Source organism: Parambassis ranga, chromosome 5, assembly GCF_900634625.1.
Source record: "Parambassis ranga chromosome 5, fParRan2.1, whole genome shotgun sequence".
Classification (NCBI taxonomy): domain Eukaryota; kingdom Metazoa; phylum Chordata; class Actinopteri; family Ambassidae; genus Parambassis; species Parambassis ranga.
Genome location: NC_041026.1, coordinates 168,738 through 190,034, shown reverse-complemented (window position 1 = coordinate 190,034; position 21,297 = coordinate 168,738). Strand labels below are relative to the sequence as shown.

The 21,297-nt window shown below is 50.4% G+C and overlaps 1 protein-coding gene and 2 pseudogenes across 1 annotated transcript; all 3 read left to right on the top strand.

Moving 5' to 3' along the window:
• Positions 1-700: 700 nt before the first annotated feature.
• Positions 701-8,381, top strand: LOC114435365 (alpha-tectorin-like). The gene is made up of 19 exons (XM_028405022.1): positions 701-1,004; positions 1,624-1,697; positions 1,959-2,050; positions 2,211-2,435; positions 3,108-3,173; positions 3,328-3,427; positions 3,541-3,670; positions 4,122-4,350; positions 4,559-4,715; positions 4,841-4,928; positions 5,037-5,099; positions 5,238-5,440; positions 5,538-5,666; positions 5,755-5,939; positions 6,147-6,298; positions 6,412-6,657; positions 6,756-6,915; positions 7,755-7,835; positions 8,053-8,381. Exons 2-18 carry the CDS (start codon positions 1,652-1,654, stop codon positions 7,833-7,835), a joined length of 2,352 nt encoding a protein of 783 aa, XP_028260823.1. The 5' UTR covers positions 701-1,004; positions 1,624-1,651; the 3' UTR covers positions 8,053-8,381.
• A 2,256-nt stretch (positions 8,382-10,637) lies between these two features.
• LOC114435364 (kinesin-like protein KIF1C) lies at positions 10,638-15,819 on the top strand (annotated as a pseudogene).
• Positions 15,820-18,350: 2,531 nt separating this feature from the next.
• Positions 18,351-20,916, top strand: LOC114435362 (SLIT and NTRK-like protein 5; annotated as a pseudogene).
• The last annotated feature ends 381 nt before the right edge of the window (positions 20,917-21,297 follow it).

Below are 21,297 nucleotides of genomic sequence, written 5' to 3'. Positions count from 1 at the left end.
CTGCAGACCCTGGTCATTGTGGACTTTTTTGTCCACTTGGGTATTTTTTGCCTCTTTACCTGGCCACAATTTTATCTGTGTTGGTGCATATGGCACATTTTTTGTAACAAAGACTCTCTCTAGACACATTTTAGAATTCCAATTTAAATTTTTCAAATACATCACCGGAACATGGTGAAACAAATTTACTACCCTTTTGTGTCATTAGGGGACAAAAAAGTCCACTTCCAAAAAACTGCTATAAAAAGTTAACAGATTAATAGTTTTTCTTCCTTTTTTCTGCATAAATATGTTAAACAACTTCAGCCCTGCTCAAAACTACCAAACATTAAATCATTTTTTGAGGAATTTAACCCTTTAAATGCCAGTTTGATTACTTGATGTCACAGTAATTTTTTATGAAGAAAACACAAACCACATCTGGCTGTTTGGCTGGTGATATCTGACCACAGGACTGACACCTTTCTGCAGGTGTGGCAGGCTTGGTTGGACACTTACAGTACACAGAAATGAAACGATTGCACTTTAATAACATAATTTAACACTTTAACACTTTCATGGCATCTTCCTCTCAGAATGTTGCTGATCCAGTCAAAGCTCTTAATTACTGACTGTCACGCAGGAGCTGTGCATTCTGAACATAGTGAACATAGTGAACAGTGTTAGAGGACGTCCTTGTGTCCATCACTCAGACAGCTGACGGACATTCACAGTGCTCTTATAAGACACTGAGCTGTCACATGTACCTGTTCAGGAAACACACCTTTACATGTGACACGGGTGTCACGTCTTCAGGAGGGAGGGAGGACTCCATCAGGTGGCTCCACCTGCAGCACCTCCCTGTTCCTCCTGCTGGGTGTGGACAGCAGTGAGGACGCACATAAAGACGGTCAGAGCCTCAGAGAGAGAGCGGCGTCCTCCACACAGAGACACCAGCAGACGGATCCTCAGAGACTCCTGAACAGCAGCCTTCATCTTCCTCATCCTCCATCAGAGCTGCAGAGGTGAGTCCACACACACACACACACACACACACACACACACACACAGTGAGTGGATAAAGGAGCATTTCCACAGAGTGTTTGTGTGACCACCTCCGTGCACTGTGTCCTTTAAAGATCATGTCTGTTCCACAGTATTGACTGTACAGGTCTCATCACTGTGTCCTTTAAAGATCATGTCTGTTCCACAGTATTGACTGTACAGGTCTCATCACTGTGTCCTTTAAAGACCATGTCTGTTCCACAGTATTGACTGTACAGGTCTCATCACTGTGTCCTTTAAAGATTACGTCTGTTCCACAGTATTGACTGTACAGGTCTCATCACTGTGTCCTTTAAAGATCATGTCTGTTCCACAGTATTGACTGTACAGGTCTCATCACTGTGTCCTTTAAAGATCATGTCTGTTCCACAGTATGGACTGTACAGGTCTCATCACTGTGTCCCTCAGAGCTGCTTCATATTCATGCAGACATATTTGTCTCTAATGAGCTGCAGCAGCTCAGACTGTTGGTCCTTTCCTCCTGAATGAATCTCTGCTGACTCTGTGAAGACGTCTCATCGTCACAGTCACATGCTGACGCTCTGTCCAATCAAACATGTACAACTGTCTGTCTTCCAGCTCGCTGTCAGCTGATCGGCCCTCCAACATGCTCCGCCCCCTGCTCTACCTGTCTGCGCTCGGCCTGCTGGCAGGTAAGCACACACACGGCAGCCATTTTGAAGTGAAGGGGGACGATGAAGGACACTTTCAGTGAGGACAATGTGACAGACATGCAGAGACGTTCTGCCATCTTTGTTTCTGACAGGAAGTGATGATGTCATATGAAAGGTCTCTGTTGATTGGTGAACAAACGCTGTTTGATTCCTTCATGAGTGTCAATGTGCAGCTGTCCCTGCTGTCCAACCAGCTCACAGACTGCAGCTCAGTCCTCTCATGTGTCTCCATGTCTTCAGGGGCTGCTCCAGTCTCATTTACTGGTCCTACAGAGGTCAACATCAGCTCATGTCCCATCACGTACTATGGACAGACGTATGACAGAGTCTATGTGAGTAGTCCTGATGCTGAGAATGTCTCTGAGTGTGTCCATTGCTGCTGCAGCGTCCTGAAGCAGTGAGAGCTCTGACTGAACCCTGAGCAGCTCTGCCTCCAGGCTGTGACACAAGCTGTTGTTGTTCTTTGACTTGTTGTGTGTCTGATTTTAACAGGTGAACTTCACCAGTGACAAAACTGTGATCTGTTTCACCGGCTTTTACAACCCTGGATCTGGAGGAGACTGTGTGCTGATCAATACACCTGCAATGACAAGTGGAGAGTTTGAGATTTTTGATCGATGGGATGCTTTGGAAGCTGATGTGCATAAGAAGGTCCCTGCCATTAAGACCACCATGAAGTGTTATATGGACAGTTATGTACAAGGCAACGGCAACAGTGTGAGTATATGTGTCATGATGACTTAAATGTGACTGGTCTTAGTGTCACTGACTACTTTTACATGCACAGCAATATTCTGAGTGTAACCTGAGTAAGGTCATATTCTGACTAAGACACTGCCATGTAAACACTGTTTTCTAATTAGCATAGCCCGTTAAGGTCATATTTGGAGTAAGCCTTAATTAAGACGTGAAGTCTGCCAGAGGGAGAGGAAGGTGAGACGTGCAAACCTCTGCATGCTCACAGCTCGCAGCTCACATATATACATGTATATGCAGGTAAATGTCCTCCAACAGAAAGCTGCAGCTGGATGCTGAAGAAGCTGGGAGACAGTTATCAACAGTGTCTCAGCATGCAGTAAAGATTATAAGTATAACAGCAGATCAGCATCTCACAGTCAGAGCAGCAGTTCTAACATAAGGCGCCTACGTCATGACCTTTGTTATCACGACCAGAGCACGTCGCTGCTTTGTTCTGAACATGCTGGTTACCATGGAAACAGGAGCATTCCTGCAGCTGCAGTGCATGTAAACACCTCATTCAGAATATTGTCTTAACCAGAATAAGGCCCTTCATCAGAATATGGTGTGCATGGAGACATAGTCCCTGTTTTAGAATGAATGAAACTAAACTTCATGAAGCCTGACGCTGTTTCTCTTCACTTCTTACAGATTGTAATGGCACTAGTAAACTTTGGATCACAAACAGCTGTACGATTATTCTCTGCTGCTTCAGTGGTGAGTGTGTGTAAATAAAGAAAGTTGTGTGTTTATGAGAATGTAGTGAATGACAACAGTGTTTAGGAGCAACAACAACACGTTGAGTCTGTTGAACATGTTGAACTCTCTTCTCTCTGCTCTGTGGTTCCAACATTTGTTCTTTGTTGTCCAGGACCTTCAAGCTCAGGTCAATGGTGCCACAGTCGGGACGCTGGCTGTTAACAGTACTAACTCTAATGTATTTTTAGACGCCAGTGGATGCAGACAGTCAGGTTGGTGAATCACTTTGAGCTTCAGTCCATCTGTGATGTTTGAATGTTCCTGTTTGTTTTGTGCAGTTTGTAAACCAGGAAGTGATCTGTGACTCTGAACCTTCACTTCTCAGGAGTTCTCTATGGATATGGTGCAGTGCTGAGCTCTCATCCAGAAACCTGCACTAGTGTCGTCTGTGGTCAGACTGCTGTCCTCCAGACCTCCACCTGTGGTCCATTGGAGCGTTGTCTAGGCAACAACATGTAAATATGTCCAGTTTATACTTAGAAGAAGGAGCTGTGATCAAACAGACTTTAGTAGTTCAGACACAGTCTCTTTGACAGAGGCTTTTATTGTGAAGGAGCAGCAGCAGGAAGTGTTTACCTCAGCAGTCAGCAGCAGCTCTGATGGAGCAGAGCGATCAGTAAACAGTGAGGCTGATATCAGATAAAGACTCAGACTTTATATCCAGCTGCTGATTTACAGCTGAATGATTTGGACCAATCAGGTTCCAACAAAACTCTGACTGCTTCCTGCTGCTGCTTAAATGTAGACACACATAATCCACACCTCATGTTTGCTCTAGCGCCACCATGAGGTCCTCAGTCTGTGTTTCAGTCAGCCATCTTGGACCCTAGAGGGCCCCCTGGTGGCCCTCAGCAGCAGCTGCTGATGTTGTTGGTGGTTGTTTCTGTCCCTCTCTGCCTCCACCAGCTGTGGGTTTGACTCCGTCTGCACTGTGACCGGCCCCGCTGTCATCGACTTTCACGGCCAGGTGAACTCTGTGGAGGACCGCTGTGCGTACTCTCTGGTGTCCCTCACAAACCTCACGGTGCTGGCGACCTTCCGGGAGCGGCGTCGTAAAGATGTGAGCTTTGTGGACAGTGTGACGCTGAGACTGGACGGGTCGGACTTTCTCCTGGGACGAGGAGGCAGAGTTCTGGTAAGCTGCCTGCAGCCACAGCTGATGTGTCAGAGCGGAGTCTGATCCAGAATCCTCCCCTCAGACTCTGCTGGGTCTCCTCTCATCCTTCTTCTCAGAGACATTTGAAGCACTTCCTGTGGTGATGCTGAGCTCAGGGCTTGTTGCTATGGAAACAGCCTGTTTGTGGTTGACATGTCTCACTCAGTGTTTCCTCACTTTGATGCAGCTGAACGGCTCGGTGCTGACCCTCAACAGCTCGGCTCAGCTGGTCCACGGTGTGGAGCTCTCTAAGGACCAAACTGGAGTCACCGCCAAGGTGTCGCTCTCTGACATCACCACGTCTGTCTTCTTTGACGGCTCCACCGCACAGATCCACATGGAAGGTACAGGAACTGACACGTGTCCTTTGGTCATGGGGATGTGGACTGTGCTGTTCTTCAGCTGCTGTGTTGGTCCACTTTGAATGTTGATGCTGATCTGACTCACATTCTGTCCTGAACCTGTCCAGGACCTGCTGCACCACCTCTGCAGGGTCTGTGTAGAAACTCCAGCAGCTCTTTGAGTGGACTGAGGCTCTCTGACTACAGCTCCACCAGGTAAGACCTCATCAGGAGCTCAGGGTCCCCCTGACTGCTGCTGGATGACTGGGCTGCACTCTGTCTGTGTAAACAAGTCCTGACCTTGTGTTGTGTGTCGCCCCCTAGCTGTGAGACGCAGTACAACGACACTGCTGACAGTTCCATCAACTGCACCATGGCGACTGAACGGTGAGCAGCAGGAAGCGTCTGTCTGTGTCACACTGTGGTCTCTGTGCAGAATCACATGTTACATCACATGTTTGATGTCATGTGACGTCAGAGGATCAGAGTCTTATCTCCCATGTTCTCTCTGCATGTGTGGAACAGCTGCAAGCTCCTGAAGGGGGCGCCCTTCAGCACCTGTAATGATGACGTGGACCCAGAGCCCTACATAACCGCCTGCACCGACACTTTGTGCACATATCCTGCAGTGGACGGTCTCAACTGTCAGTTCCTGGAGGCCTACGCCAGAGCCTGCAGCCTGTACAGCAACGCCTCCCTGGAGGGCTGGAGGTCAAAGGCCGGCTGCTGTAAGACCCGCCCCTCTCCGCCATCTTGTTTTATAGAATTGACTTCTGGATGTTTGCAGCTGTTTCCAGAATAACATATCAGTGTGTCCCTCTGCAGCCCCTGAGGCCTTCTGTCAGGACAGGACCTGCATTGACCATGAGTTCTGCGGTGACAAGATGGTCGGTGGAACTGGCTGCTTGTGTCGGGCCCTCTTTGCCTCCAAGTACAGAGGGACGGACTCTTTGGGTAGGACAGCTGTGACAGCAGCAGGACAACAGGCTGAATGATTGGAGGAAAACCTGTAACTGTCATTGTTCTGACCCACATTGTTCAGGTGATCCGACGGTCTGCAGGGAGAACTCTGCTTCACTTACTCTGGTGGGCTGTCTGCTGGAGGAGAAAGACGTCGACTACTCTGTCTTACACCTCAACGACCAGAACTGCAGGGGGCAGGTGGACCAGCTGACCCACATGGTGACCTTCAGCTTCAACAGCAGCAACTGTGGGACGGTGGTCACGGTGGGTTCTCTCCTCCACCTCTTTACTCTCTACAAGCAGCCAGACCTCTTCCAGCACTCTGCTGAGCTCCTCCTGCTCTTCTCTGGTTTGGGATCTTTCTGTGGGTTGGGCTTCAGCTCCGCCCCCTGTGGCTTCCTGTCATGTTGGTCCTCTGTGGACCTCATTCAGCCAGTCAGCAGCTGATACATGTCACATGTGACCCTACAGGCCAACAACAGCCAAGTCACCTACAAGAACACCATCAGGGTCGCCAACAGCTCCTCTGACATCATCACTCGTCAAGACCAGTTCTACATCGACTTCTCCTGCGTCCAAACTCAGCCGGACATCAAGTTTGTCTCCTTCAGAATAAAAGACAGGTGTGTGGTGGCTGTGAGCTTCTCTGTCACTGACTTCATGATGAAGCTGGTTGTTCAAAGACAAGTGTGTGTGTGTGTGTGTGTGTGTGTGTGTGTGTGTGTGTGCTCTGCAGCTCTGTGGTCCAGCACCTTGTATCTGGACCCTGGAACTACACTCTGACCATGAAGTCCTACACCGACCCTGGACTCACACAAGCTGTGGACTCAAACACTAAAGTGATGCTGAACCAGAAGATCTGGGTGGAGCTGGAGACCGATGGGCTGGATGGAGATGCAGTCGCCATGGTGACCGACTCCTGCTGGGCAACCGACCAGCCATCGTCCAATGGGAGTCCAAGATACGACCTGATCATTGGAGGGTGAGTGTTGCTCAGGCTGCTGCTCCCAGACCTTCATTGATAAACGTGCTTTCTGATCACTCTGATTGATCGATGTGTGTTTTCCTGTTTGTGAGCAGCTGTGCGAACGCCGCCGACCGGACGGTGCAGGTGGAGAGAAACGGAGCAGGAACCTCCAACCACTTCTCCTTCAACATGTTCCAGTTCTCTGGGGGCTCCACTGACATCTACCTGCACTGCAAACTGCAGCTGTGTGTCAGAAAGAACAGCTGCACCCCGGTACACACACACAGACACACACACACACACACACACACACACACACACACACACAGACACAGACACACACACACACACACACACAGACACACACAGACACACACACACACACACACAGACACACACAGAGACACACACACAGACACACACAGACACACACACACACAGACACACACAGACACACACACACACACAAACAGAGACACACAGAGACACACACACACACAGACACACACACACACACAGACACACACACAGACACACACACACACACAGAGACACACACACACATACACACACACACACACAGACACAGACACACACACAGAGACACACACACAGACACACAGACACACACACACACACACAGAGACACACACACACAGACACACAGACACACACACAGACACAGACACACTCACAGAGACACACACACAGACACACAGACACACACACACACACACAGAGACACACACACACAGACACACAGACACACACACACACACAGACACACACACACACACAGAGACACACAGACACAGACACACACACACACACACAGACACAGACACACACACAGAGACACACACACAGACACACAGACACACACACACACACACAGAGACACACACACAGACACACAGACACACACACACACACACAGAGACACACACACAGACACAGAGACACAGACACACACACAGACACACACACAGAGACACACACAGACACACCCAGACACACACACAGACACACACACAGAGACACACACACAGCTTCAGTCCAGAGTGACAGGATCAGGTCTTCTAAAGTCCTCTCTTCATCTCTGTAACTTCCAGACTTGTGGTGCTCGGAGACGCAGATCTTCCAGGTCCACATCTGAAGCTGAGGCCTTCATCAGCATGGGCTGGACTGGTTAGGTAAGACTCTCCTCTGCTGTAGTCCATGAGTGTGTCTGTGATGACTGTTAGTGCTGTTGGTGCCTGACAGTCCAGGATCAGGACTAAGGTCCATCCTCACAGACAGATGATGAGCAGATCAGAAGTGGGAGCTGATTGGCTGAACAGAAGCCAAAGGGGGGACAGGAGGGTTTTCAGAGGACACAGCAGTCACAGTCTGGTCTGGTTGTCTTCTCAGGTGGTTTCCACGGTGACTCGGACTGACCGACAGGCTGCCGACCTCCACGATGATCCAGGTGTTTGAGCGGTCCTGGTCCAGAGGCTGGATGTGTGAAGGATGAGCTGAGTCCTGCTGCTGTGAAGCCCTGTGGCCTCACACAGCTGGAATAAACAGCTGTTTTAGTGGACGTGTTGTGGGGACAGGACCAACCTGTCATCTGTGATCTGATCTGTTCTCTCTGTTCATAGTAACACGGTGAAGGGAATTAGAACCATTATCATGATTATAGACACATGGGATCAATCTATGCTACATGAGGTGCTGGGATGGTAACCATGGTAACACATTCAAAGGGAACTCCTGTCCTCTCTTTTCTTCTTCTGTGGTTTGTGTGATTTGAGTGTGGACTGTCTTCTGATTGGTGCCTGTCAGCAGAGCGCTGCGGTCATGTGATCATCTGATGGGTTCAGAGGGTCTGAAGCTCAGATCAGAGCTGAGACAGGACTCACACAGCTGTCCTGTTTTAACAGCAGCTTTAAGAAGCATTTGTTAGCTGTTGTGCATGTGTGTGTTGCTGTTGGAGACAGCAGTGTTGGACACATGCTGCTCTGCTACGCCTCCTTTACTGTCTTACTGGGTGTTCAGCATTTAAAGACCAAAAACATAAATAAACAGGATGTGGGCAAAACGAACCTGAGTTTGCCTCTTTACTTCCTCTCTGTGGCTCAGACACTGTTCAGCTTCAATAACTGTGGCTTTAGGAGTTTGTCCTCTGTTAGCGTGCGTTAACTCCAAGAGCGGCTAAAGCTGTAAAATCACAGGAAGTCTTTGAGTTTCTATGGGCAAGAGCGACTAAAGCTACAAAAGTTGAGCGAGTGACTAAAAACGACACCTGAGCTTTATGCAAATTAGCTTTAAGTGGTTTCGGCTGTAAAACACTGACAACCAATAAAATGTAGACGTTCTTCTCAAGAACATGCTCGGAATCTTTGGTTCCTACTGCACTTTAGTTCCTACCATAATGACTTGTGAGAAGCTGCCGTCGCTGGGCGCCTGTTGTTGTATGATCCTACTCTTTCTGCTTTTAGATCATCACGAAGAGGCTCTGGCCTGGGACAAGCGCCTCGAGCATCCATATCGATGTCATACACAGTGACTTTGTTCTTGGTTGTATTTGTTTTGTTTGTGGAGGGGAATCACGCAGCACAACTTGCTGTTGAAGCACTAGTCCTAGCATACAGCTGTCGAGCACACGGCTCCTTTAAATGGATCGGCAATATTGAACGATCAAATTTCTGGCATCATGAGCGTCTTTAGTGACTAAATCGAACAGAACTTTGCCATCTTGATTACTACTGAGGCCACCTGTCACTCAAAGCAGTCACACCAGCTGTTAGTGTCGTCTGTGATTGTTCTGTACGTCTTTGTGGTCAGACAAAATAAAATGTTTTTTCATCCTCATATCGATGTTTTTCACCAAAAACAAAAGAACAAAGCCCCACAAATAAATACAGATTAGTTGTTTTAGAGCAGGCAGAAGAGCCTTCAAAATCATAATCGGATAAATGTTCGTCTCCAGAGAATGGTTTCGGAACTTCTGGATGGAATGACACTGAGGTTGAACCGCTGCAGTAACATGTGCAGCGTTACAGTACAGATCCACACTGGACCTCCTGCCTCCACCACTCTGTAAGGCACGGGAGCGGTACACCAGACTGTAAAGAGAGGGAAAGGTTGTTACCTCCTCCAGAGTCAGCAGGGGGCAGTATGTCCACATTCAAAACAGACACTGACTCTTGAAGCTGGTCCTGAAGCTGTGTGGGCTGTACAGTGTGGACACTCTCCTGTGGGAGCTCCTCTCCTCAGAGTGGAAGACCCGCTCAGACGGGAACAGGAAGACGGGCAGTGGTGGCTAAGCACCCGTCTCACCTTCTGCCTCCTCCAACCGGCTTCTGTCACCACGGCTCTCTGATTTGGCTGTCCCCCGCTCTTCATCAGACCGCCCACGCCGCACGGTGCCCTGCCTGCAGCCATGTTCTGAGTGCTCTCATTAGTTGCTGGCAGCGTGATGTCACAGCACCTGGAAGAGAAACAAATTTAAAACCTAAAGTGTGCACTTGTGCCCTGGCCCCTGGTATGTGTTCACATGCAGTGGAAGTCATGGTCCCCTTTAGCCCTTCGATAGCAGCTGTTCTTTTTAGGGTTAAAACCCGACAGGTTAAAGCTATCTTAGTCAAAACTTGCTAATTACAAGCTAACCTAATAATCCCTCACACAGTGTGTTGCCTAACTTACCCGCTGGCTTAAATGTAGCCACACGACATACATTTGGTGCTGTTGACTTAATAATGTCAGCTAACTACAAACAGCAGGCTAATTTTCATTGTTGATGGTCATTCTCGTTGAAGTCCCGCCTTTTCTTCGTCCTTTTTGGTCCCTCTCGGCACCCATGGACGCATCTGTAAAAAATGGCGGACCTCAATGGCGGACCACCAAAAAAGCTCGGTCCGTGGACGAGGACTCGATGCTGGTTTACAGTCTGAAACATCTGTCCTTGATTATTAATACCTGGTTATTATTACAGGACGGTCACAGCCACAAACATGAATGAGACGTCGTCCAGGTCTCATGCTGTCTTCACCATCGTCTTCACCCAAAAACGCCGAGACCAGATGACCAGCCTGGACACTGAGAAGGTGTGTGTCTGTGTGTGTCTCTGTGTGTGTCTCTTGGTGTATATGTGTCTGTGTGTGTGTCTGTGTGTGTGTCTTTGTATCAGTCTCTGTGTGTCTGTGTGTGTCTGTGTGTGTGTCTGTGTGTGTGTATCTGTCTGTGTGTGTGTCGTTGTATCTGTCTCTGTGTGTCTGTGTGTGTCTGTGTGTGTGCCTGTGTGTGTGTATCTGTCTGTGTGTGTGTCTTTGTATCTGTCTCTGTGTGTCTGTGTGTGTCTGTGTGTGTGTATCTGTGTGTGTGTCTCTCTCTCTCTGTGTGTCTGTGTGTGTGTCTCTCTGTGTGTCTGTGTGTGTGTGTCTCTCTCTGTGTGTCTGTGTGTGTGTGTCTCTCTCTCTCTGTGTGTCTGTGTGTGTGTCTCTCTGTGTGTCTGTGTGTGTGTGTGTGTGTGTCTGTGTGTGTGTGTGTGTGTGTGTGTGTGTGTGTCTGTGTGTGTGTGTCTGTGTGTGTGTGTGTGTGTGTGTCTCTGTGTCTGTGTCTCTGTGTGTGTGTGTGTGTCTGTGTCTGTGTGTGTGTGTGTGTCTCTGTGTGTGTGTGTCTGTGTCTCTGTGTGTGTGTGTGTGTGTGTCTCTGTGTGTGTGTCTCTGTGTGTGTGTCTGTGTATCTGTGTCTCTGTGTGTGTCTCTGTGTATCTGTGTCTCTGTGTGTGTCTCTGTGTGTGTCTCTGTGTATCTGTGTCTCTGTGTGTGTCTCTGTGTATCTTTGTCTCTGTGTGTGTGTCTCTGTGTCTGTGTGTGTGTGTGTGTGTGTGTCTCTGTGTCTCTGTGTGTGTCTCTGTGTGTGTGTGTACACGAGGAAGTTGTCACGTTACAAACTGCAGACTTGTGTCTTTGCTGCAGGAAACAGAGAAGATCATCGCTGAGCTGAACGAGACGTGGGAGGAGAAGCTCAGAAAGACGGAATCTATCCGTCTGGAGAGGTAACTCCCCCCTCTGATGCTCCAGCTCCTTCCACTCACCCAGCACTGTGTGCACAGCGCCCTCTAGAGGAGCTGCAGACAGGTTCAGTAACAGGAAGTAGACTGCTGATACATGACCTCCCTCTCTCTCCCTCTCTCACCCAGAGAGGCGCTGCTGGCAGAGATGGGCGTGTCCATAAGGAAGATGGAGGAACCCTGGGCGTCTTCTCTCCTAAAGGGGTGAGTTTATGTTTAACCCTTTACGTCTGTCTGGATCAGAGTGTTATTACTGTGTTATTACATGCCTGGTGTGTGTGCTGCAGACGCCTCACCTGGTCAACCTGAATGAAGACCCTCTGATGTCAGAGTGTCTCCTGTACTACATCAAGGAGGGCGTCACCAGGTCAGAGCCCCTTTCTGGGCTGTAGTCCGTCCTCATGCTCAGCCTCAGGTCCTGTTACTGATGGTGTGTCCCTCTGTGTCTCAGGGTGGGACAGCAGGACGTGGACATCAAACTGTCGGGTCAGTTCATAAAGGAGATTCACTGTGTGTTTGTCAGTGAGATCAACGAGCAGGGAGAAGGTGAGACGCTGTTTGTTTCTCATGAACTGTACCTTTGACTGCTGTGCTTAGAGCGCCCCCTGGTGGCGTCAAACGGGGTGCTTCTATTAATCTGCTCTGACCTCTTAGTCCTGTCTCAGGATGTGGATTATCTCTGAAAAAAGTTTGTGTAAGTGTGTGTGTGTGTGTGTAACCGTGTGTGTTTGTGTAACTGTGTGTGTGTGTGTGTGTAACTGTGTGTGTGTGTGTGTGTGTAACTGTGTGTGTGTGTGTGTGTGTGTAACTGTGTGTGTGTGTTTGTGTGTAACTGTGTGTGTAACTGTGTGTGTGTGTGTGTGTGTAACCGCGTGTGTCTGTGCACACACTCATCCTCTTTTCTTCTCTTCCTGTAAAAGCTGCCAGGAAATCTGTCAGGTATCGTTTAACAGTCACTGCTGTAGTTGCCATGGTGACACCACCCTCATGTTCACACCCATGTTTCCTGTGCCCCCGCCCCACCCACCCCTCCACCCTCGCTCACGCTGTGTGTGTCTGACCTGCGGGTGCAGTCCTGGAAGCAGGACTTCCACTGACGCCGGCAGAGTGCGTGCTGATGTCTGAAGCCTGTGTTGGTCCTCTCTCTGTGCAGTGGAGGTCACTCTGGAGCCGTTAGTCGGAGCGGAGACGTACGTCAACGGGAAGCAGATCACCGAGGCCGTCATACTGAAACAAGCTGCTGAAGGAGATCAGGTGGTGTTCTGTGCTCTCTGTGCTCTGAAGCCACAGCCTCTGACCTCTTCTTGTGTTGCCAGGTAACCGCATCGTGATGGGGAAGAACCACGTGTTTCGGTTCAACCACCCGGAGCAGGCGAGGCTGGAGAGGGAGCGCACCGTCACGGCCGAGCAGCAGGGGGAGCCAGAGGACTGGAACTATGCTCAGAGAGAGCTGCTGGAGAAACAAGGCATCGACATCAAACTGGAGATGGAGAAGAGGTACGGAGGCTTGACTTCCTGTTTGACTTCTGAACAGAACCAGTTACAAATAAAAACAGAAATCCAGCAGCCAGCAGGAAGCCATGATGGAGTCACATGACCAACACTCAGAGTCTCTGTCTGACCTGCAGCTGATCTCTGTCTGAATACCTGAGTGTGTGTGTTGCAGACTGCAGGACATGGAGACTCAGTACCGGAAAGAGAAGGAGGAGGCTGATCTGCTGCTGGAGCAGCACAGACTGGTGGGTCCTGATCTATCTCAGCTCACCTGCTGACGGATGATGGATGATGGCTGACTCTTCCCTGTGTGTGTGTGTGTTCAGTATGCAGACAGCGACAGTGGTGACGACTCGGACAAGCGATCGTGTGAGGAGAGCTGGAGACTGATCTCCTCCCTCAGAGAGAAACTACCTGCCAACAAGGTGTGTGTGTGTTGGGGGGACCAGCAGCAGGATGCTCCTCCGTCTTAGACCCACATGTTGATTTCCTGCTACACGGCCCTCTGAGTCTGGTCTGGTCTGACCTCTGCTCCTCTGTGTGTGTCCAGGTGCAGTCCATCGTGAAGCGCTGTGGTCTGCCCAGCAGCGGGAAGAGACGGGAGCCTCTCAGAGTGTATCAGATCCCTCAGAGGAGGAGGATCAGCAAGGATCCCAAACGGGTCACCATCGAAGACCTCCGCATGCAGGCCGTCAAAGAGATCTGCTACGAGGTCCTAAACACACATACTCAGTCCTCTGTCCACGTTTAAACAAGCGGTTTTCCAACCTGTTCCCCTGTGTGTGTGTGTGTGTGGCGCCCCCCTCAGGTGGCTCTGGGAGACTTCCGTCACTCCCGGCAGGAGATCGAGGCGCTGTCCATCGTCAAGATGAAGGAGCTCTGCCGCATGTACGCCAAGAAGGACACCAACGAGAAGGACACCTGGAGAGCCGTGGCCCAGGACGTCTGCGACACTGTGGGCATTGGAGAGGAGAGGAGCCCCCCCACTGAGGAGGGGGGAGGAGGAGAAGGGGGAGGCGGACAGACAGCAGAGGGAGGAGAGAAGGTGTATGACCTGAAGGCTCACATTGATAAGCTGACGGATATTTTGGAGTGAGTGTTGTTGCAGTGATGTTGCTCTGAGTGTCAGTGGAGGAGGTGACACGTGTGGCTCCTGCAGGAGGTGAAGCTGCAGAACAACATGAAGGACGAGGAGATCAAAGCTCTGAGGGACAGGATGATCAAGATGGAGAGCATCATACCTGTCCAGGTACGTCAGCACCCCCCCGCCCGTCAGCTGGTCCTCTCTGTCACTCTGCTCTGACTCCTCCCTCTCTTTACCAGGACGACGACCTGAACGGCGAAGGAGACGGGGCGCCTCCGAGAGAGGAGAGCGGGGCCAGTGACGGCCCGGCTCAGCCAGATGGCCGAATCCAGCGCCTGATGGAGGAGGACCCCGCGTTCCGGAGGGGTCGCCTCCGCTGGCTGAAACAGGAACAGCAACGCATCCTGAACCTGCAGCACAGAACATCACCAAGAAACTGCGAGGACAAGACCCAAAGCCAAGGTCAGCGCCGAACCCTGCAGCTGTCGTGTTTAGCCACAGCTAAAGCTAACGGCTCTTTGTTACTGCATCTCCCCCCCGCAGGTCAGAACGCCCCCACTGTCCCTGTTCATCTCCCAGGAACAGGCCGCTTCATACCGCCACAGGAGCGCAAGCTCAAGTTCCCCTCAAGAGTAACCCCACCCACCGGTTGTCCTGGGGACCAGCCAGCGCCGCCCTGCAGGCCCTGGGTTTTGGCGAAGGAGGAGTGGAAGACGGGGAGAGCAGAGGGACGATGGAGGAGGAGTGGGAGGGGCTAGGTTCTCCCTCGCCTTCGCCACCCCTCCAGGGTCAATCTGTAGGTCTCTTGCCGCTCCCTTCCCAGCTGGACCCCCTCGTATGCGAACCCCGAGCCCGCATCGCGCCTGGCAACAGCGTAACCAAGACAACCTGGGTAACCAGGGCGGTTTTCCGCAACCAAACCAGCAGCGCCGCTACCCGCCGCAACTCTCTGGACAGCTCCCCACACGGCAGCAACAGCTCCGAGCAGCATCACGGTGGCGGCAGTGGAGGTCATCAGGGGAGACCCAGACAGAGGAGGGGGTTATCACCTGGGCCGGGGGGGGAGAGAGGAGGGGAGAGAGGGGGGAAGGGAGGAGGAAGGGACAGAGACAGAGATGGCGGCTTCCATTACAGCCAACACCAGTACCATCATTACCATCACCATCCCTACTACAACCCCACAATGCACCATTCCAGCCAGGCCCTCCCCACAGCTACCACAGCCTGCCCGCGGTTCTGGACCCCCCCCTCTTCCTGCTGACATGATATTCGGGGTGGGGCCACCACCAGGCGGGTGGGCCTTCCACCACCCCGCCCCGAATGAGACGGCAGTTCAGTGCACCGGACCTCAAAAACGACAATAAAGAGACCCCCAACTGACCTCTGAGACAGGGCGGCTTCTGATTGGCTGCAGGATGCAGACCATCCTGATGCTGTAGAGAGTGTGTATGTATGTGTGTGTGTGTGTGTGTGTGAGCAGTCGGCCCGTCACACAACAAATAACACACACATCCTGTATCTTCTGTCCTGCTGTGTGTGTGGCAGATAGCCTTTACGTTAGCACCGGTTAGTTGTTGCCGTAGTGGCAGAGAAACTGTTGGGGCCGTGAAGGTAAGATCGCCTTTTTATTTGTTTTTATTTGTTTTTATTTTTTACTGGTGTTGGTTGTCCTGATGTAGTCTTTGTAAACAGTGCCTTAAAGCCAGGCGATTGGACCTTCTGTGTTAGCTTGGCAGATTACAAATGGATTGCTACACTACACGAGCACAGGTGTTAGCTTAGCCAGCGCAGCCTGCATGTCCGTACAGGCGTTTATTTTACTTTGAACAGTTACTAATTAGCATAACCTTTTCACATTCCATACATTTGGCTAAGAGTATGAGGCTCATACAGGAAGTAGCACAAACTGCAGTTCCTCAAGTGTCCACTTGAGGCTAGCTCCCAAAGTGAGTCAATCCCCATAGACCTCCTGAAGCTCATAGTTGCCGTTTCACGCACTGCGACTTGAATGCTGCATTGCCGAGTGCTACAAACCAAAGAGTGTTGCTCTGAGGCCGCCACCTACAGGCAGGCTGGGAAGAGGTTTCTATGTTTTACCGGACGGTTTTGGTGTATATTTGAAGTGTATCTGACATGTTTTTATGAATCTATTTTAAACACATGCTGACGGTGTGTTCACTGTCTCTGGCAATCGTGGGAAATGGTAGAAAGTGATTTGCAACAGATGGGAGGAATATGTACGACTTTTACGTGGCGTTGGAGACGTGTAGGGATCATGAAGGGTGATTGATTATGTAGGGAAATGTAGTGAGAGACGGAAGAAGACGGAGACACAATAAGCTTTGCCTTTGACACTACGTGTTTGTGCGAGGATAATTTCTGCTGTAAGGATTCTGACACTGCAGCCACGCTGTCAGGAAGCTGGAAGCTGGCCGCCTGGTGTCTTGATGTTGCCTTTAATGTCACGGTTTGTTTCGCTGTCATGATGTTTTCTGTGGTTATACTTTTTGATGTGTTCACTGCACATCTGGAAAAAGAGGAGATTTCAACCACACCTTCCTCCGTCAAACTGAGCGACCACGTGTTTACTGTCAGGAGAGGAGCTGGGTGTCGGCGGCGCCGCCCGAACCCCGCCCACGTTGCATTGTGGGAGACAAAAAGTGCAGCATTGAAGACTTTCTATATGAGAGGGCGCCACCGCCGCTGTGATGCTGATGACTGAAACACCAGAAGGGATTGTGATTGGCCCGAGACGCTGTCTCAGGAAGTGACCAATCACAGGACAATCTTAAAAAACCTGCTGCACCGCCAGGCCTGATGGGAAAAGATGCTGCCCCCTTCAGTTGTGACTTGTTTTTCCAGCTTGGCCTCTGATTGGCTGTTCTTTGTTGTGTATTCGTGAGTGTTTTAACCCTTTTACAAGTTTGACCTTTGCTTCATGATGTCATCATCACTATTATTATTATGACTATATTACATGTTGTAATGCTGCTGAAGGAGCTTCTTCACCCTCATGCACCCACCTGTGAGAATGAGTGTGTGTGTCTGTGTGTGTGTCGACAGGATGAGTTCAAAGTATATTTTAAAGGTTTTCTTCTAATCGTATGTGTAGTTTTGTTTTGTTTTTTTGGAGGGGCCTGGAGTGTGTTCCCATATAACCTGACCCCCCCCCCACCCCATTATTGGCCACGCCCATTCCCTACACACCTGTTTCAATCAGTCTGTGTTCCCATATTAAATGATGACATCACGGTCTAGCCCTTCTCCTATTGGCCCCTCCGTTGTGTCAGAGTTGGGTTTTGTGTCTGTCTTTGTTGTTTTTGTTGTATCAGGAACCAATCTCAGGCTCTACCTGCAGACAACATGATGGCAATAAACAGTCTGTAAGACTCAGTCCTGTTGGTCCTCTTTCTTTTTCTGATGTTGATGGATTTTAGAGAAATCATGTTTTAGTATGTTGATGAAGCTTCTCAGTCATCCAGGTCATCATACGTAGAGAAGGTTGAAGCAAGGCGTCTGGACTTGTAGAGTTTTCTACTGCTCATCCAAGCAGCTTCATCAGTTCTAACTGTTTGGTGGGAAACATGGTTTATATGTGGTTACACCTGTGATGGTCTGGCTGACTGGGCCAGGTGTGTCTAACACTGGCTAACGACTGAAACTGCCGGAGGGGACTGGTGACAGCCCTTTGTTCTTGCTGTGAGTCTGTGCAAACTTCCTGGGAATGGATGGAAGCTGCATTGTATGTGGTAGAAAGATGATGTCTGAGACCTCCACCTTTAGTAGTAATTGTAGAGAAATGCAGCACTCAGCATGAAAAACCTGGGATAAAGTGCTTTGTGTCTTTCTGCCTGTCAGCCACAGGGGGGCAGTGCAGCATCCACAACAAGGTTTTGGATTAAATGACCGTCCCACGCTGGCACGAGCTGTGAAAGATGCTCCATCACCATTAATGGACAGAAACTCACAGGAAGCCAGCGCTGTCCATGTGCAGCCGTGTCATCTGCTCTGCGGTAACACACACTATCAGCTGGACTCGGGTCTTATCACACTTCAGCAGCTGTCACACTCACACACACTCACAGGGACACTTATTAACACTGACCGTGTCCCACTGCAGCATCTTCCCTCAGACCAGCAGTCTCTGGAAGCATGCAGCTCTTCCTCCTCCTGTGCCGTGTAGTCATGGTTGTAGCAGTGACCGGTTGCCACAGGGACAGGGACAAGGACCACCGGCCCAGGGAGAACTGCACAGCTGCTGGCTTTAGCACCGTCCCGGTGGGACTCGACTCCACGACGAAGGTAAGGACACAGTTCACGTTGTATCACTGAGTGTCATATGTATTGTGTACTTTAGTGTGAACCTGATCGTGGTCTATTGGTTTAATCAAATGAATGGCATCCATGCACCCTAGGGGTCAAAGGTTGTTCTCATGTACTGACTTCGAGTATTGGGGTCTGGAGGAGATTTTCTGGGCCTCTGAGTACTAACTGAGCCTGGTTTAACGGCCAAGTGGTAGCATTTAAATTTAAAAAAGCATGGGACCTACGATGAAACCTTGGGGCACATCAAATCATTCTAGAGCTTGAACAGAACCGCAGCGTCACTGCATTCACGTGAACTCCACAGTCTGAGTCCGACCTCTGGGATGTGGTGGAAGGTCAGACTCACATCATGGATGTGCAGCTGAGAAAACCAGAGTTGCTTTTGCATCACACTGTAACACACAGGTGTGGTCAAAGAATATGTTATGTAATAATTAAATATAGATGCAGGTATGAATAGAACACGTCTCCTGATACAGATAAAGTCTCCTGCAAACAGACTTTGGGGGAGAATCAACAAAGTTTTGACTCGAATAATTTGGAGTGTAGTTTGACTGACAGGAGGCGACCACGGCGGAGACGCATGCTTCCTGTTTGAGTGCGATAAGATGACGGTCTGACATGTTTGCATCCTCTCTGCTTGTTTTGTCTGTTTTTAGGTTCTCTTGTTTCCCAAAAACCTGTTCTCCAGTCTGTCCTGGGCCTCCTTCCAGATCTTTGATGAAATCTATGAGATTGACCTCACGGAGAACAAGGTGGGGGGGCAGGGTGTCTGTCTGTCTGCACAGTGCCCACAAAGTAAAACCTGATGATCAGTGTTAAGCAGTGCTCGGTCCTTGTCCAGGTTCCAGAGGTGACCCCCAGTGGGACTCCCATCCTGCCACGCTCAGTGTGCTCCGGCTGGGGTCGAACCGTCTGACGTTCCTCCCTGACGGCTCCTTCTCTGCCTGTCCTGCTCTGACAGAACTCTACCTGGAGAACAACGCCATCGACTCTCTGAGCAACCACACCTTCTCTGGACTCGACAAGCTGGAGGTCAGCTGATCGGTTGCAGCATGTCAGGCTGATAGTGTCAAGGTTCACATTGTCACATGTGCACGGTGAAGTCAGAGTCTGCAGGAGGGCAGCCTGCTTTCAGTACAGACTGTCTGAGGTTGTGAAGGACTTTTGTTATTGACCAGCTTCACATTGGTTTAACCCTCTAGATCCTGGACCTGACCTCCAATCGCATCACAGTACTACCTGCTCTCTGCTCATGCTCCACCCCCTCCCTGCCATAGAAACCCTCTACCTGGAGAACAACAAGGTGAAGAAACACACTGCAAGACCACTGACTGCAGGGGCGTAGGCCGACCAGTCCGATCTGCTTTGTTTGTCATCTCAGATTAGGGTGATGCCAGACAATTGGTTCAGCCAGAAGGAGGAGGTACCATACCTCTACCTCTCAGCCAATCCCTGGGCCTGCTCCTGTTCCCTCGATTACCTGCGCAGATACCTCGATGACTATGAACTCAACGTCTATGTGCGTGATGGCCCGGACATCAAGAGCGATGCCGACAGTGTGGTGAGTTTAAACGGCAGTATATTTATCTTTATCTTATCAGTGTGTGCTTTGTAGGCCACGAGGGTCGAACCAGCAGTCATTAAATAAGACATTGTGGTCTGTGGAAAAACAGGCAGACAGGCAGTGAATCTATTAAATTGATACCATATTGACCTTTGACCTTTGACCAGAGTTCGGTTTGTGAAGTCCATCCTTTGCCAGCGGGGTTAAGGGTTGTTGCCTGTCTTTTTTTACACATCTGGCCTGCTGTGGGTCTGCTCTGTGGTTGTTGTGTGTCCTCAGGTTTGTGACTCTCCACACTGGCATCAGGGTAAACCTGTGATGAGTCTGGAAGAATCTGATCTGTGTTCGAGTTCCACGGAACTGGGTCCAAGTGGGGACTTCCACCAGCCCAGCCACCCAGCTACTCAGAGGACTACTACTCCCGCTACACCCGTCACAGCTACATCTTCTCCCCCCATCAGCCCTCCTCCCACTTTAAGCACAGTGTCAGTTGAGTTATATACCGTGTACCACAGAGTGGTCACATGGTCCTGGTACCAAACCTTCACCAGTCTCATTGAATGGTCAGACCACTCAGGGTCACTTGACACTCGAACAGAGGAACCATCAGCTGTGTGGTACTTAGCTACACCTCCCACCCCTCCAGCCACCACACCCTCCACTGCAAATCCAACAACCACACCTTCCTGTAACTTCAGCTCCAACAACACCAAGTCTCCAGACGGCCTCAGCACCCGGTGCCACTGAGACATCCGCCCCCTTCGTCCCTCCATGGCGGGACAATGAGGCTTTGAGCACCCGGCGCCGTAAAGCCCGTCCTGTGGGAGCGGCGGGGGGGTTCTGTGTTTGGCTGTTTGCTGGGTGCCTGCTGCTGTGTGCAGCATCAGCAGTGTGTGTGCTGGTGACTGCGGCGAAGCTGCTTGTCTGGTACAAGAGGGTGTACACACCGCTGACAACAGCGAGGAGGAGAGGAGGCAGAGAAGGAGTGATGCTGTCAGCGTACAACAGGAGGACAGACAGGGAGGAGGCAGGAGGAGGAGGAATACTGGCCCTGTACCGCTCCGTTTTGTTTGTCCACAGAGATGAGGGAGAAGGAGGTGTGGACAGGGAAGGAGGAGGGACAGAAAA

Bases quoted from the DNA above. Each gene is read 5' to 3' on its own strand.
- LOC114435365 (XM_028405022.1), top strand. From the start codon at position 1,652: ATGCTCCGCCCCCTGCTCTACCTGTCTGCGCTCGGCCTGCTGGCAG. The intron at 4,351-4,558 runs GTAAGCTGCCTG...ACTTTGATGCAG, and splicing joins GACGAGGAGGCAGAGTTCTG to CTGAACGGCTCGGTGCTGAC. The intron at 6,916-7,754 runs GTACACACACAC...TGTAACTTCCAG, and splicing joins GAAAGAACAGCTGCACCCCG to ACTTGTGGTGCTCGGAGACG.